Source organism: Anarrhichthys ocellatus, unplaced genomic scaffold (genome assembly GCF_004355925.1).
Source record: "Anarrhichthys ocellatus isolate YVR2014 unplaced genomic scaffold, GSC_Weel_1.0 scaffold46, whole genome shotgun sequence".
NCBI classification, from domain to species: domain Eukaryota; kingdom Metazoa; phylum Chordata; class Actinopteri; order Perciformes; family Anarhichadidae; genus Anarrhichthys; species Anarrhichthys ocellatus.
In genome coordinates this window covers 1,416,961-1,433,091 of record NW_022280076.1, presented here as the reverse complement: position 1 = coordinate 1,433,091, position 16,131 = coordinate 1,416,961, and the positions used below count along the sequence as shown (strand labels likewise).

The 16,131-nt window shown below is 40.1% G+C and overlaps 1 protein-coding gene across 1 annotated transcript; it reads left to right on the top strand.

Annotated features, from left to right (window-relative positions):
• The first annotated feature begins 11,422 nt into the window (after positions 1–11,422).
• Positions 11,423–15,871, top strand: yipf5 (Yip1 domain family, member 5). Its single transcript, XM_031869188.1, has 6 exons — positions 11,423–11,508; positions 12,433–12,541; positions 12,739–12,914; positions 13,965–14,110; positions 14,324–14,505; positions 14,723–15,871. The coding sequence occupies exons 2-6, from the start codon at positions 12,441–12,443 to the stop codon at positions 14,883–14,885; spliced, it is 768 nt and encodes a 255-aa protein (XP_031725048.1). The 5' UTR covers positions 11,423–11,508; positions 12,433–12,440; the 3' UTR covers positions 14,886–15,871.
• The last annotated feature ends 260 nt before the right edge of the window (positions 15,872–16,131 follow it).

The window sequence follows — 16,131 nt, the reverse complement described above, 5'->3', positions numbered from 1 at the left end:
GCCTTGAGCAAAACTGCATTTTATGGCATTCCAATTCCATGTGTTCTACCTCTGAGGACATGATGCCGCTGCTTTTCTCTTTACATTTTCAATTTCGATTTTAACCATTTCCATGCACTGTAGTTTACAGAAGCAGAGCCACTTAGGCAGTCACTTGCATCGTACAGGAGCATGACTTTGTTGTTCTTGCTCAGATGAACTTATTGGGCATCACTTGTACTGGGAAATCAGCAAGTAAGACCTCGACTACTGTGTAGCCTCTCCAGCAGCCCTGCATGTATGTAGCCTAGAAAACACGTTCCCTCTGTACCAACTTTAAACATGTGTTCACAATGTAATTGATCACACTGGATATATTTTAGAAAATACCAGATATTTCAAAAACCAAACATGCCTCCTAGAATCGCTGACTTTTCAATCTGAAGATGATTAGTTTATTTAACTGGGGCTTTACAGCTAATTTGTATTTGCAGTTCCTGGGCAACACTCTGGGGTTGACACTCTGATTCTAAATGCAATAATTAACAGTAAATGGGCGGAATACTGATGTCTGTATCTGCAATGTGGTGTCATGCAATGTTTCAAAGGAATGTGAAAAGACAGGAAAAAACATTTCAAAATTTGAAACTTGTGGTTATTCAGAAGTTTCAGCTCAGTATGACACCTACCAACACAAACTAGTACATCATTAAGAACAATGTGTTGCATATCGTTGTGATATAAAGGTGGTAGAGTTTCTGTCTAATATAATCATATTGATAGTATTTCTTGGGTCACATATCAGTACAATATGAGACACTTAACCTCTGAACTCCAAAATCAATTTATTGTCATTGTACAACAGGGTTGTGCAACAAAATACAGTTTATAGTCCCATTTTGCCACATTTAAAAAAAAAAAAAAAAAAAAAAAACTATATTATATGTGGAAGGTGGATCTGTTGCCTCTTTGTGCAAACTGCTGAGGGTCCAGGCTGGCTCCGATGTTTTTTATGTGCTGGAGAACTTGTTTCTCAAAGCACTTCATCATAACGGGGGTGTCACAGGGCTGACAGACTGGCAGTGGCCAGTCCTTTGAAGACGGGGAAGACTTGACAACTGACTCTTTGTTGAGGAGAGCACAAAAGGTGTTCAGCTCATCTGGCAATGTGGCCTCAAACATGATGGGGCGCTCCTGTAACATTTTGGATCTCCTGCCACACCACTTGAGTGTCGGTATCTTCATCATAAATACAAGTAGCCACTACAACACTCCCAGCTGCACTGCTATTTAAAAGCCCAGACGACTGACCACCTTTAAGGACTTAGATCTGTTTGGGCCGACATTTCATTCCTACTCCTACATTCCGCTCTTAGTTTAACGGCAACAAAGCTTAAAAAAAGGAAAAAGCAACACACCCAGCAGAGCCATCGCCAAAGCAGAAGACATATTCCTCCATGGTTTTTGCTCACTGGATGCATTTCAAAAATATATCAACACAGACTCTCAGGAAATGGTTATTTGTAAAGACATTTTAGAATCAGAATTCCCATTTTTTCAGTCAGTGACTAAAATCGCAGAGCTGAAAGGACATATTTACACCAAAAAGTCTGTGACGTTCATTTTAGTTTCTTGGTGTCTTATGTCTTTGAAAACTATTTCAGTTCCATATTAGCCAATAAAAATATATGATGAAATATTTACTGCACAAGCACAGCCGCAACATTAACAATGTATCGTTTTTCCAAGAGAGAGATGCAATTTCAGAGAGATTTTTAATTGTCATTTGCAAAAGGTATCCACTTCTTACACAAGTAAAATCGCAGGCCTTCGGCTTCCTTGACACATATCAAATCGCAACACAGTCATTTTCTTCCTGTGCAGTGAAGAGAAAACTATTAAAGGGAATTTTCAAGCTGGTCACAGATGGTTGAAATATACAGAATACTACTTCCACTTCCATCTCTCATTACATCCACACTGAATTATGCCAGGCCTTAGATGGGAAATCTGCTAGTACAGCAGGCAGACATTCAATGCATAATACGACTTAGTTATCCCTCAAAGTTGGATGTTTGTTATTTCTCATTTAAAATTGGTAAGTTATTGAAGATTTTCAAAAGTTCCAACAGGCAGAAACTTTAAATGTCAGTTTAGATTTTTTTTCTTTTGCAGGGGGAAAAGTCTGTTGAAAGTGAGCGAAACCACTCAGAGGAGAGGGAGGCTAAGGCTGAATACGGTGTTTGTCAGATGGAATATGGTATTTGAGGGAAGTGATTATAGATGTCATGGAAACGTCAAACGCCATTGCTCATTGTAAAATGGCAAAATGTCTATTTTTAACTTACCAGTACATGTATGCGTACATGGTTGGCATGAGAGAGAGAGAGAGAGAGAAAGAAAGAAAAAGAGAACATCAACACATGTACACACACACACAAACAACATCAAAACACACTTCCACAGTCTCTCACAAGCACACACACAGAGCAAGGATTAATTGTTAATTGTCTGCTGCTATTTTCTTGAAGTTATGAATTGTACCTTTTTCTCTATAGTCTCATTATTACTTCACGCTTTGGCAATATTGTCCTTGTTACATTCGTGCCAATAAAGCATTTAAATTTGAATTTTAAAAAGTGCCATGGCATCAAGCCACTCCTCAAACCACTCCTTGGCTGTGTATGATGAGAGCTAAACACAAGAAAAAGGTCAGTGGTGGCTGAAGGTTAGAAGCAGACTGCCAGGTTATGTCTGGGAGGGAGAAAAAAAGTTGTTCCTATTGAGCAATGTCCTTAACCCCTCCTACTCCCGTCGAGCGTTCAAATCAGACTGGAGTTGTACGGGGCAGCTTCGAGATGTAAATGGATGTTAGTGTGATTTTTGCCGTTTATACAGAAGTGAGCATTGTTCTCAATGAAACTGCCCTGAGGAAAGCAGCAATGTGTGGAATCAATTAAAGTAAAATGAGCAATTAAAACAACAATAAATACATAAGATAATCACCAATGTTGCACAGATACTTTCCACATAACGACTAGTGAGTCAGCGCTTTGTATTTCGAAGCAGGTACAGTTCTCGTGTCAGGGAATCTGTGGCAATTCTTTTGAAAATCCATCTTTCTTTAAAAAATATTTTTTTTGTTTTGTAATAATTTATTTATTCATTCTGTTTTTGCGTGAGACACAAATGCCCTGCTGATGCTCAGTCCCCATGAGATCATCTTAGCAGGCTGGTGACTGGACTGAACCCCTGTAGTCCTACTGAGCAGGTACACTCCAACACCTCCGGCTGCTAATGCAATGAGTCATCAACCTCAAATGCGTCTTCAAAGACTGCTCGGCAAGGTTTTCAGCTTATTATAGTCAGCCGATGAACTCACAATCACTAAGAAACTTCTTGTCTCCGCAGAATTGATCTTCAAACATAAACTCCATGAAGTCCTTGTGGGAATCAGAAACAAGTCCCAACACCCCATATTTGGTATCAAAACAAGATATTTTTAGCTGATTCAAGCAAACAGCGAGCTTCTTACCCCTTTCACTCAGATGTGCTACATGAACTGGTTGAACCGAGGCAGTAGATTTAGTTGCTACACTTCATCACGTCTGAAATGATGGCATCAAATATTACGATCGACAAACAGTTTCTTGTAGAAGGTTATTTTCTCCGTGGCTCAAAACACAGTCTAAACGGCGTGCAGAATGACAAACTGGGGGCACATTTGTTGTGATGTTACAGTGCGATATTCTCTTGGGTACAGAGCATTAAAATTGCAATATCTCTGGATTCCTTCCCAAACCAGCAGGTCAAAAAATGAGTTTCTTCTTGCTTTGTGTAGCTTTGCGGCCCCTCAATCCCCTCCTCATCTACCCTCTGCACAGGCCAAGGCAGCTTACCCTGCTAAACTAGGTCCACTGCTCTCCCTGGAGACAAGGCTATTTAACAGGAAGCCCGCTGAACATTAAGGGCTTTGGCAGCCGGAGCAGAGAAGAGTGGTGAGGGACGGACAAGTGACTCCTGGAGCCAGGATAAGTATAAGCCTGTAAGACGCCACAGAGATTCGGGAGTTGAACGTCTCAGCTTGTCTTCCGGCCAGCAACACAGCAGCAGAGCTGTCATCCCACTCACTAACACTGACTCTTCAGGTGTCCGTGTGTGTGTGTGTGTGTGTGTGTGTGTGTGTGTGTCTGTGTGTGTGTGTGTGGTGTTCTGTGTACTGGTGAAAGCATCAAGAAAGAGAGTTTATCCTTGGAGCCTAGTCTGCAGGGAAAGCAGGGAAATGTTGACCCAAAGCTATTTTGTATGCAGCCAGCTGAGCTAGGAGTTACTCCTGTGTTTATATGTTACTTCTAGCATGTGGAGCTGACAGCGGAGGCGACGCTAGATGATGATGCTACATTTAGCTCAGGCAATTTCTCTAAAGCGTTTGATTGGTTATTGACTTTTGGTGTTTGCAGTAGAAACAAATGTTCTTCTTTGAATTAATTATCGTGTTCAGTGTGATGCTCAGATAAATAGATATATTATTTTGTATACGTATTGCTTTATTTGAATGTTCTACTTGGTTATTCTTTTTTTGTCTTGGTTTCTCTGTTTTGTATTCGCTAGTGTAGTGTGGCCATATTTACTTGCTGGTGGCATTTGTCGACCATGAATGACCTCTCTATCGACTCAGATCATTGATCGAAATCTGTTGTCACATACACTACAGATTTTCTGGTGACAAAATCGAGATTTGTCAAAACCTGATCCCAGAAATTTGTCGTGCGTGCAAAGCTCTCCCCTCCTAGCCTGTGAGCCATTCACTTATTAGAACAGGTGTACGTTTTTTTCCTGCAGTTTTTAACAAGGATGATGCTGTATTATGGACGTGTTTACTGATAAACAATGTAACTACAAGATACCCAAAAAGCGATTTATCCATCCACCAAATATCTAAACCCCTTGTCCTGTCAAGGGTTGCAGGGGGCTGGAGCCTTACGCCTCGGTTATATTCCCAGAATGCACTGGGTCAGAGGCTGGGTAACTTCAGGTCTTCACTGTGTGAAAGGCACAACTGATAAAGCTGAGGAAAATGACCAAGTCCCTCTACTTCATGCTTTTTATTTTTCAGCCACATAGTTGTGATATCAGTCAGAGTGTGTGGGCTCGCAACACTTGAGTCACAAGTGATTGTGTGAAATGATTGCAATGCCCATGGCTCATGGATTATAAGCAACAATCAGTTGTTTGGATTGTTCGGACAGATTTACACTTCCTTTTGTAACTTGCAATTGAAGTAAAAACATATTTGTGGGTTTTAGAAATATAATAGAACTGATCAATAAGCAAAATTAGTCTTTATTTCCACATGGAGACAAACACTAATGTGCTGAAAAGTGATAATAACAGCCAGACCCAAAGTTCCTCTACACTTTTGTTACAAGGAAGAAAGATCATTTGCACACAGAGATAATCAAACTGGTACGCAGTGTTAAACCCAGTAGGTTGCGTGTGTTTCTTACAGTACAGTAGCTGGCATTTGATTCAATTTGCACCATGTGGGACTCAGAAAGCAGTTGGCCAGGATCATGTTGTGGGTGTAGTGAAAGGATGGGAGGGGGCGGAGGATCTGACAGCTCCACAGCAAATGGGGGGGGGGAAACAATCTCTGTTCGCTTGTTAAAAAAAAAGACATCCATTAAGTCAGAGTGTGTAAGTGTATACTGACACATATATAGCCGGGATGAACATGTACAGAGTAACCATTCATTCAGGTCCATATCAGATCGTATAAACTCACTGGACATTACCGAAAGGTGAAATGTCATTTGCAGCATTTTGTGGTTTTCAGTAATGTCACATAACCTTATTGAAATAAAACACAGTGTACGTGCTTTAATTATAATGTAGAGCATCAGGATTCATTTAACAGCATGAAAACACATTCATATTGAACTTGCTAATTGCATATTAAGTTGCCCTCGTTATTTAATTGTGTTGTGTTTGGTTTGCTCGAGTCTTATGACATTCTTGAGGTGCTGCACATTTTTCAGTAGACCACCACATCAGCTGGAAGGATGAGAACGTTTGTGCAAATGAAGGGATGACTTTAGCCGATAAAGACTGTAATGTGACTTATTGCCAGTATCTGTCATTCAGTCTTGATTGGGGATGTAAGCAATCTTTAGGAGGCACAGACTGGTCTCTGTTTATACTTAAACATTTGAAAATGAATCAACCAGATTGTAATAAATCTGAAATGGTTTCAAATATATTTTTATTTCATATTATTTCATATTTTTCCAATAAGAGAGTCAGCCCTTGTCCATATCATTCTCTCCATCTCTGAGGCCACTCCTTGGACAGTGCACCACACAACAGAGTTCTCCAAGCCTAAAGGGATCTCGACCCTGTTGATTTGGTATACCATGCAGATGAGGTGTTGCTAAGCACCTGCTCTCCCTCTGCCAGAGTAAAGGCCATGTGGGAACACTGTGGAGGGGTAGATAGCTGTGCTAGTTTACTGCCGTAGTGAGCTCTCCTGTGGTATGTGTTTCTGCCTCTGTCTGCCTCTCTCTCTCTCTCTCTCGCTCTCTCTATCTCCCTCCCTCCAGTATTTTCCATGCTTTACTCTCTGCCTCTTGGGATTAAAGGGTGGTTTCCACAGGTCCTCAATGTGTGAAAAATCTCTTGATGGAGCCAAATCTCCAAAAGCCCTTAGAACTGTAAAAACACATTTAAAGGTGTAGTGTCCATTTTTACTCTTCAGCTAATACCAGCAGCTATTTGCTGTAAATGCTTTAAAGGGTGTTCAAATGGAAATGTGTTGCTGAAGTGCAGGACATGTATTTACTCACCTTACATACTGTATACTCATAGAATGTAAATGTACACCTCTCTCCAAAATGTCCTTCTATCTTCAACAACATTCTCAAACTGAGATTCAATACAGTATAAAGTCCGATGACTGAAGTACGCAATCAAGAACTGCATGGAGCTCTCTGCACACACGCGGAAATGAATCATTTCTGTCAGTATGGCGAAAGTGAAGGCGACAGATAGTGAGTAGGCCTAGATGTATAATTGAATGTGTGGTGGGTCTCTGTTCACTCCTGTCATTAGTAATCTCATCAGGAAAGCAGGACATCCAGTGGGATCCAGTAACTGTGCATGTAATGAGTTGTTGTATAGTTTTTGTCATCTTTTTCTACCCAAAGTTAAAGGTAAGACCACTCCAAATATTGTGATAATCAATTATTTTCAGGGTTCTTTGCATTTGTGGGCGTATTTCCTCGTTATATCAAATTGTCGTTGAAATCTTGGATATTGCCAATAAAGCTGGTGTTCATATTCCAGCCATCTAAAACAAAAATTGTTAAATTAAGTTTTTGTTGTGTCGGTCTCACAGAATCAGAACGACTTGTGTCCAGACTCATCCTGGAGCAGTGGCGTTCAACTGTCATATTGAGAGAATTCAAATCAATACGGGACATTTATATATTCCTCCATTGACACTAGCTTCAATAATGCAACAATGCAACAGAGCCTCAAGAAACGCTGTCATTTATTCTCTACTGATGTCCAGATAAGAGAAGAAAACACAGCTGAAGGCAACAAGATCATACCTGTTCTCAAAGGATTGTCAAAAGCCATTCTGGGAAATATGGAATGAAGTAGAAATGGAGAAGGCAGTTTGAGGGGAAGTGGGTCTATAAAAAACACAAAAGAAATTGAGACACTTCATCATAATGTCTGAAACTTCTGAAATGTGTTAAACATCATAAAGTGATAATATAAAACCATGTGAGAGCATCTCAGGGAGGATTTTTTTGACACTTAGTGGCCAGACTGATGATCAGATAATGTAAATTGGGTCCCAAAAGAAATATCTGCCTCTTAGTCTTGGACCCACTCTTACCTCTGTCATGTCATTAGTTTCAGTTAGACGGGAAAGAATACACTTGAAGGAGAGAGAGAAGCTTTCAGATGGAGAGCTTTACAAGCAGACTGACAATATTGGCCTCTTGTCAGCCTGTTCAGAGTGATTGAACATTCATTTATATAATTGCGTGTGCATGAAAATGTGATATTAATACCCCTATTATTATTAATTGAAATAGAAGTACTATAGAGTAGATACACTTTTGAAAACTGCTAGTTTAAATATGTTACATATTGGAACAAAATATTGCTTATTAGCAGCTTTTCAAAATCAATGTTATTTTTCAGGAATCAAAGCGATTTGTTTTGAATAGAGGCAATACTCTAACTAGACAAAAGTGCAGATTATTTTATAGATTCTAAAACCGTTTCACATAAATGTCCATGTTTTGCTTCTTAGCCTATATTGTATTCAAATAAACACATGCCCCATTAAATATGTGTCAGTTCTAATACTGATACAGAAGTGATGCTTTATGACGGAGTGTACTGTGGAGTTTTGCCATCCCTTTCTTGTCTGCCTCTGGTTGGCATCAGGGGACAGCACCAGTCAACCCACGAGTGTTCTACATGTCAAAACTGATTTAGAGGCTTCTACAATAAGTCTCATATAAACAGTAGCGTGGCCTTGGCACTTCTTTTTCTTCCATCCCACCTTAACAGCCACTCTGCCAAGTTCCCAGTTCCCTTAACTTTTGTTACAAAGTTTGGCCGTATACTCATTCTTTTCCCTGCAAGATAAGTTATGCTTGACATAAATTGGCTTTGGCCCGGTGGGTCAACGCTACAGTATTTTGTTATTGCAGATCAAATGAAAGAAAGTCAATAATTTTTTCCCACTTCACAGCATCTTCTGGGTTGTCTTTATAGCGCTTCCAGAGTGCAGAATCAACATTTCACAATTATAATCTCATATCATTAAAGTTCTTGATGCAAAGATCAATTGAGATAGATGTTAGCATCTTGGTTGATGCCAGGATCAATTTGTTTGGATAGAGAACAAATGTTTCCTGATTTCTTACCAAAATAGTCTTACATTCAAGCAATTGCACCCTAATATTATATGTTTAAATGCTTTAGTATCGGCAGCATTGTCGCTAGATTCCAGAATGAGATGTATTTTCATAATGACTATAATTTTGTTAGAAACAGTTAAACCTCGAGTGGGTGGAAAGCTCATTTTGGGACAAACAAACTTCACAAACTCTTCATCTGCTGATTGTTATTTTAGTTGTCATGTAGCTCACTCACACAGAGAAAAGAAAGCTGCTTCAGAAAAAGGACCCTGCAAAGTACCAGATGCCTACTAATTTATGATCTGTGCAGCTGTCGTATCAATGGGGTGGCAGGAAATTGAATTAGATGAATTAAAGGATTTATGTGATCTTGTAAACGTCTTGAGGAACTGTGTGCATCCATTTCTGCTAAAAATAGAGGTGTGTTTGTTTGTTTTGTGTTGGTTCACATGTCATGTTGTGTGCAGAAGGAGAAGAATGATCTCCCATCTGCATCATGTTTTTGTCCAGAACAACATGATTAAATAGCTTGATCCCTTGCATTTCCCCCTCTGCTATAGCCATAAGAGGCGGAAAGAAACATCTTACAGTAGGTGGTTGGAGATGAGGGGTTGCTGCAGTGTAGGAAAATCACTAGTTCCACCGAGGCAGTTACAGGAAGATTACAGCAGGGACTTTATAAAAGAAGCCAATTATGACAGCATACGGTAATTACCCTAGTACCCTAAATTCAATTACCCTCTCTGGCACTTTTCAATTTCCGTTCATTAAGTGGATTAAGTAGAAATACATGTTCTTCAAGTTTAGAAATGATTAAAAGTCTAAAGGAAGTTGAGAGGCAATGGAGGGGAGGAGACTCATTTCTGCGTGTGATTAATCATGGGTGTTTTTTGTAGGAGTTCATGTTTCGTGCATCAAATTGATTTTGTTCATCACGAGGCAGAGGAATGATCCATGTCGGGCCTGTACAGCTGAAAGGTTTGTTAATGACATTTTCTTTTCTCCATTTACTGGGTTTGTTTGTTTGGTTTTTCTCATACGGCCCCAGTTATTTATGTGTCATGTGTTGCATTTGCCTGTCCTTCAACTTAAAAAGACGCCTGCAATAGAACTGTCTTGGAGCAAAATCTGACAGATTTTTCGACAAAGTTTTCGGGCCAAGAAATGTCCTCGAAAATCATGCAGCCTCGCTGAGGCAACTGCTTTGTGCAGCACTGACCAAAAGGCTTCTCTATGTATTGTGGCCCTGAGACCCATAACTCAATCAGAGTTTCTCTGTCAAAGACGGAAGAGGCTCAATACGTCTCCTCTGAATAATGACAAAGTTTTCTTCCATGCCTTTTTCCACTGCATTATTTTTCCCATTTCTCATTCTGTAAAGAATTCTGTAACTCCAGGCAGGGAGCAGAGACAAGTCTGTAGTTCCTTTACACACTGCGCCAGTTAATCCAGTTAATCTATGCTTAATAAAAGTTATACATACTTACATTTTATTGTAATGGTTGCCAGAGGTGTTTTTGTTTCAGTACTGAGGAAGGAATAAACTTGTTTTAATAAGTTGTGGGTAGGACGCCAGGATAGTAGTTTTTACGGATGTGACAGAAGGATATTGGTATGAATGTCTTAGTTTTCCAATATTGTTGTTCCTGTTGGCTACTTCTCTTTTATTTTTGATTAAAGAGTGTTAGAGAAGAACAGTGTTTTTTTTTTTCAATGATTCCATTCATTAAAGTTCAAACCATCTGAGATGCTGTCTGCCTCCCTTGTTCCCTCCCAACCCTATTTCCTCTGAGCAGGGGTCGTCAGCCTATTATTTTACATTATCTGCCATCATCAAAGAGGATGGATCCACCGGCAGTACATGGTAGCGCTGCAGTTCTCCTGCACTGGCAGAGTGATTGATCTGCTCCTCTGCATCCTGATGAAAGAGACTACCTTTGTTCTTGCCAGGGGCCCAGCGCTTGCCCTGTTAAATCATCTTCTACCATCTGTCTCTAGTTGTCTCCATTAGACCCTGTTTTTTTATCAAACTATAGATTTTGGACCCAGTAGGGTTTCATACCTGTGGTGGGAAAACAGGAAATAGTTTAAGATGTCTAACCATGGGCCTTTGTGAATTGTATTAATAAGAAGAGCTCAATATTTTAAATAAGGGGGTTTCTGCACACAGTTGCGGTGAACACGTGGTATGACCTTTAGAATTATAACATTCATGCTTCTATATTGTTTCCCTATTTTCTGTATAAAAACAATTTCAAAATCAGGTAAAATTTCAGCTAAGGTCTATAATACTCGGCACTGCATTATTTCAACCAGGAAACTGTACTATATAATGGTATTCATTATTTGTATATGTTCATACTGTGTGTAGACTATACAGTAGCCCAGCTTGTAAATTTGTGACTATAATGTAATACCACCAGTCGCCTACAGATAGCGCCCCATTTCCATGCAAAGGGCAATTTGACAATGTCCCTAACGGCTTCCCGTCTGCTACGTCCATTACCGGAAGATTTACCTTTATCCTGACACGTAGCAACCACAACCAAGTTGGCAGTGGTCTGGGTAGATTTGTCGAACATCACGGGTAAGTATCAGCATTTGCGATGCTTTGAGGATAGAAACTGTGTAAGAAAAGTTAACTAGAACATTAAAGCTACTACTGACATAATGCGTGAGGTATGCATGCCAGGTCTCCGCAACCGTTATAGCTAGCGTTATTTAGTCAACGGTGCGTTAGCCAACTAATGATCACTAGCTTGTTTTGTATTTTTGCAAGGATTGTTGAATTATCCTTTAAAGTGGTTGTAATTGTCCAGCCATCTGATAGTTGATACTAACATTCGACTCACAATAGACTAATGACATCTAATTGTATCTTTGTTTTTGTGTGTGTGGCCAACGTTGCGTTAGCTAAGGTAGCTACCTTAGCTCCCAGTTACATTAACGCTAGTTAAATCCATGTGGAGATAACTGTCCTTAAGTTTACGAGCTATAATGTAGCTTTAACGAACGTTAACCGTGTCATGTTTTCATGAACGATTCCTCGTGTGATGTAATGTTATGATTAAAAATGTTATGATCTAACTTGTGCAGCGTCAAGTTATGGATATAGAAATGTTTGCTAGAACATTGTTAAGCTCCCTGTCGTGGCATCACCAATAGCAGTGTTGCCTCAAACTGAGGGACTAATTTTAGATGATAAAACCATGTTTAAATGTATTGATTAGGTAACGATGTGACTCATGTCGTCTTGTTAAACTTGTGACAGTCATTGTTTTGATGATCAAAGTGTACCAAAACAAATGTCATGGCAAGATGTATTTTTGAGATGATTCTCTCTAGATTGTGCTCTATGACAGAGAGCATATTTGTTCAACATAACAGTACTTTCAAATGTGTGTATATATATGTGTGTGTGTGTGTGTTTTTTATTGATACCTCACTGTAGAACAAAATAATCAACCTAGCTGATAAGTTGTGTGCCTGTTGCTGTCTGTTTTTCCAACAGAGTGAGAGATGTCAGGGTTTGATAATTTCAACACAGACTTTTACCAGTCGAGCTACAGTGTTGATGACCAAAGCCAAGGCTACAGCAACACTGAAAACCCCTACAACAAGTAAGGAAGCCTGAAAGCCCCCCTCGACTGATGCTCCCTCTGTTATGAGCCATTTCAGCTGCTGAAGACTTGCCTACCGAACACTTTGTTGCCTGGCTGAATACCTTATTTGACATCTTTTAAGTGCATTTGTGATTAAGGTGAAGGGCGTTTCATTCAAAGATAACTAGTGACCATTATTATTATGTGTTTCTCAGGCAACACGATGGTCAGTACGACTATTCCCAGCCCATGGGCTACTCTCCCCCAGGGATGATGCAGCCCCAGCAGCCATATACGGGACAAATCTTCCAGCCCACACAGACCTACACCCCATCCCCATCACAATCCATGTATAGTAGCAGCTTTGAAGACGAGCCGCCGCTGCTAGAAGGTAGGCCTACCACAACCTGTAGTCTGTGATTTCGATTAGCTATTATTACACTGTGTATATCGTTAACTGTGCTAATATTTGCTGGTTATTATCCTTCTCAAAACTGCAAATTGAATACCGTTGTTAGACTCTGGTCATGCTGTGGAAATTGTTCTGCATTATCAGTTCTTAGCCATGGACCCAAGACATTTCTTAAGGCGTGAAATTAAAGTTTCGTTCGACAGTTGCAGTCGCTTGCAGACTAAGAGGATGTCATATCTACAAGAGAGTTTTAATAGAATATAAATGACTGACCGATCAAAGGCTGGCTACCTGTCAAAGTGACTGCAAAATTGGCAGTATTTCACTTCTAGTCACACACATGAAAAACTTTTCATTGGCATACATGCTGATACTGAGCGACACCGATCTGTTAATTATGTTAGCCTTAATCTGTGGACCGAGCCTTCCAGGGTTCCATGTACGGTACATGCACTTCCTGTTTCTCACACTTTGTCAGGTTATTTTTTTCAAACTAGAGACTAAAGCTGAGAATACTTTGACCTAGACGTCAGTCTCCATTGCTCTTATTGTGTCCATTCCTGCGCTTGTATACGTACATGTGTGGCACCACACAGTGCTGTGGCACTGAGACCAGGTAAATTTAAATGTTGACGATCGCTGAAACCTAATTATAACTCTTTAGACGAAAAGGAGTTTGACCTAGAAAGGTGAAGAGTCGACACACATCGAGTCTATTCTGAGAAGAAATCACACTTTGTCAGACGAGAGACCTTTCTGTCTACATCTTCATGCAAAGTGCTGACTGAAGCTTCTGAGCATTCGTGGAAGACAGATGTTTCTTTTGTTGTATAAAGGCATAGTATTTACACAAAACCTGTTGCATATACTCTATATACCATTATAACTCTTCCAATTCTTTATTCTGTCACTATCCATTTTAAAGATCCTATACAACTCTTTACTTATTTGTGTCATATTCTGCCACTAACTATGTTTGATCATAGTTCTAGCATCCAATGTTTCCAATGTGTGTTTTCTCTGTTTTAGAATTAGGAATCAACTTTGACCACATCTGGCAGAAGACTCTGACGGTGCTCCATCCATTGAAAGCAGCAGACGGCAGCATCATGAATGAGACAGACCTGGCTGGTCCCATGGTCTTCTGTTTGGCCTTCGGAGCGACGCTTCTCCTGGTAAATCATTTGGATAACCGTAGTGAATAATAAATCTAAGGACTTGTATTCATACATTTAGATTAAAAAAAAAAAGTGGTGTCTGTGCATCCCTATTGCAAATATATATATATATATACACATCTGTACACCAACCTGTGCATTATTGTGTATAAGTGTGCATATCTATATCTGACTGTGTGGATATATCTTTTTACCCCTCTCTGTTAACAGTCGGGTAAGATCCAGTTTGGCTATGTGTACGGTATCAGTGCAATTGGCTGCCTTGGCGTGTACTGCCTGCTCAACCTAATGAGTATGACGGGTGTGTCCTTCGGATGTGTGGCCAGCGTGCTGGGATACTGCCTCCTCCCCATGATCCTCCTCTCCAGCTTTGGAGTCATCCTCTCTTTACAGTGAGTACACAGGAAAACGGTTAAGCTTATGAATGTTGACATAACTTGTAAATCAAGCAACGGCTTTTCTTTGTCTACGACGCCACTTCTGTCAGTAGTTTAATGATCATTGGTTGTTGTACAAATAGTTTAGCATTTAATAAAACCGTTTAAATGCAGTTTTGCTACAGTTAAAACAGTGAAAGGTAACTTCCTGCTTCCTTCTCGTCCTCTTTAGGGGCATGGTGGGAATAATACTAACAACAGCAATCATTGGCTGGTGCAGTCTCTCCGCCTCAAAGATCTTCATTTCGGCGTTGGCCATGGATGGACAGCAGCTGTTGGTTGCTTACCCATGTGCTCTCTTATATGGGGTCTTTGCACTCATTTCTGTCTTCTAAAAAAATCATTGTGTAACAGTTTGAAAAAGAAATGCTCCCCCGAATGGCACCAAGATATTTTTCTTTTCTTTTTTCTTTTAAGCCTCCACCTCTCACTACATTCCAACTTGACCATCTGCAGGCTGGAGTGTATCGTCTCACTCCTGTCTTGTCTCCACTTTGTTCCCCTCATACACCTTAAAGGAGAGGACTGTCAAATAAACTCTCCTGTGGACCATGTTGAGCCTTGAACGGCCTAGTGCAGTCGTATGATTTTAAGGACATGATGGCTCAAAGAAGCTAGCAATTATAGTTAATAGTTCACACACGGGAAACCCAAGGAGACAATTTAATTTGGACACCGACGGGAGACGGTTCTCAATTACTAAGGACTGATAACCAACCCTCAGCGAACCCTGCAGAGTGATTTGAAGCCAGTGTAAACGTGATTTTTGCAAAAGCTGTTTAATGTGAGCCTCGTCCGGCAAACCCCTACAGATTCGAAAGCCGCAAGACCAAGGGAAACACCCACTTTCCTTCTGCGCAAGACCACGGTAGCTAATTGTGCTTCACCACAGGACAATGTGGAATCTCCTCTTCTGTATCTTCTTTTCTCCAGGACTGAGCGAGTCATGAATCTCATCATCTGCCCATCACAGCAGTGATCTGATCTTTGTTGTAAAATCAGCAGCTCTACTATATCTTCTCATGTAACGTTTTGTTGTATTCTCTTTAGATTCATTTGAATTTTGATACCATTCAAGAAGAAAACACAGTTTGCACAAAACCAAACCCATTTGATGTATTGAGGATTCAAACTTTTAGAGATACTTTATAATTCTAGGTACACACACGTCTATATAGGTTGTTGGTATAATTTGCATCCTTAACATTTCTCAGATCTTTTATTTGAGAGCCGACTCTGTATGCTTTGATGTTTCATCTGTTGTTCCTGTCTTCTCATGCACATTAAAGTTGTCTTTGAAAGTGATCTGCCTTGTGATATTAAAAACATGCATAATATGGTCAAGCAGATAATTGTAAGAAGTGGTATAACCGCTTTTAAAGAGAGACTGAGACAGGCTTTTTCATTTCTCCTGTGGACCTATAGCTGTCTGCTCTGTTAGAGGAAAGGCAGGCGTGCACTGGAAGAAGTCGGCGTATGATGCATAATGACACTTTGTCACAGCTGGTCGGTAGATCACAGGAAATATCCTGCATGCTTTGAATCACGCTATTGTCCTTTTCCCTGCTTCTTAGGTCTGAA

Excerpts from the sequence above, each read along its gene's own strand:
- yipf5 (XM_031869188.1), top strand. The coding sequence starts at position 12,441 with ATGTCAGGGTTTGATAATTTCAACACAGACTTTTACCAGTCGAGCTAC. Across the intron at positions 12,542-12,738 it reads ACTGAAAACCCCTACAACAA|GCAACACGATGGTCAGTACG; the intron begins GTAAGGAAGCCT and ends TGTGTTTCTCAG. Across the intron at positions 14,111-14,323 it reads TCGGAGCGACGCTTCTCCTG|TCGGGTAAGATCCAGTTTGG; the intron begins GTAAATCATTTG and ends CTCTGTTAACAG.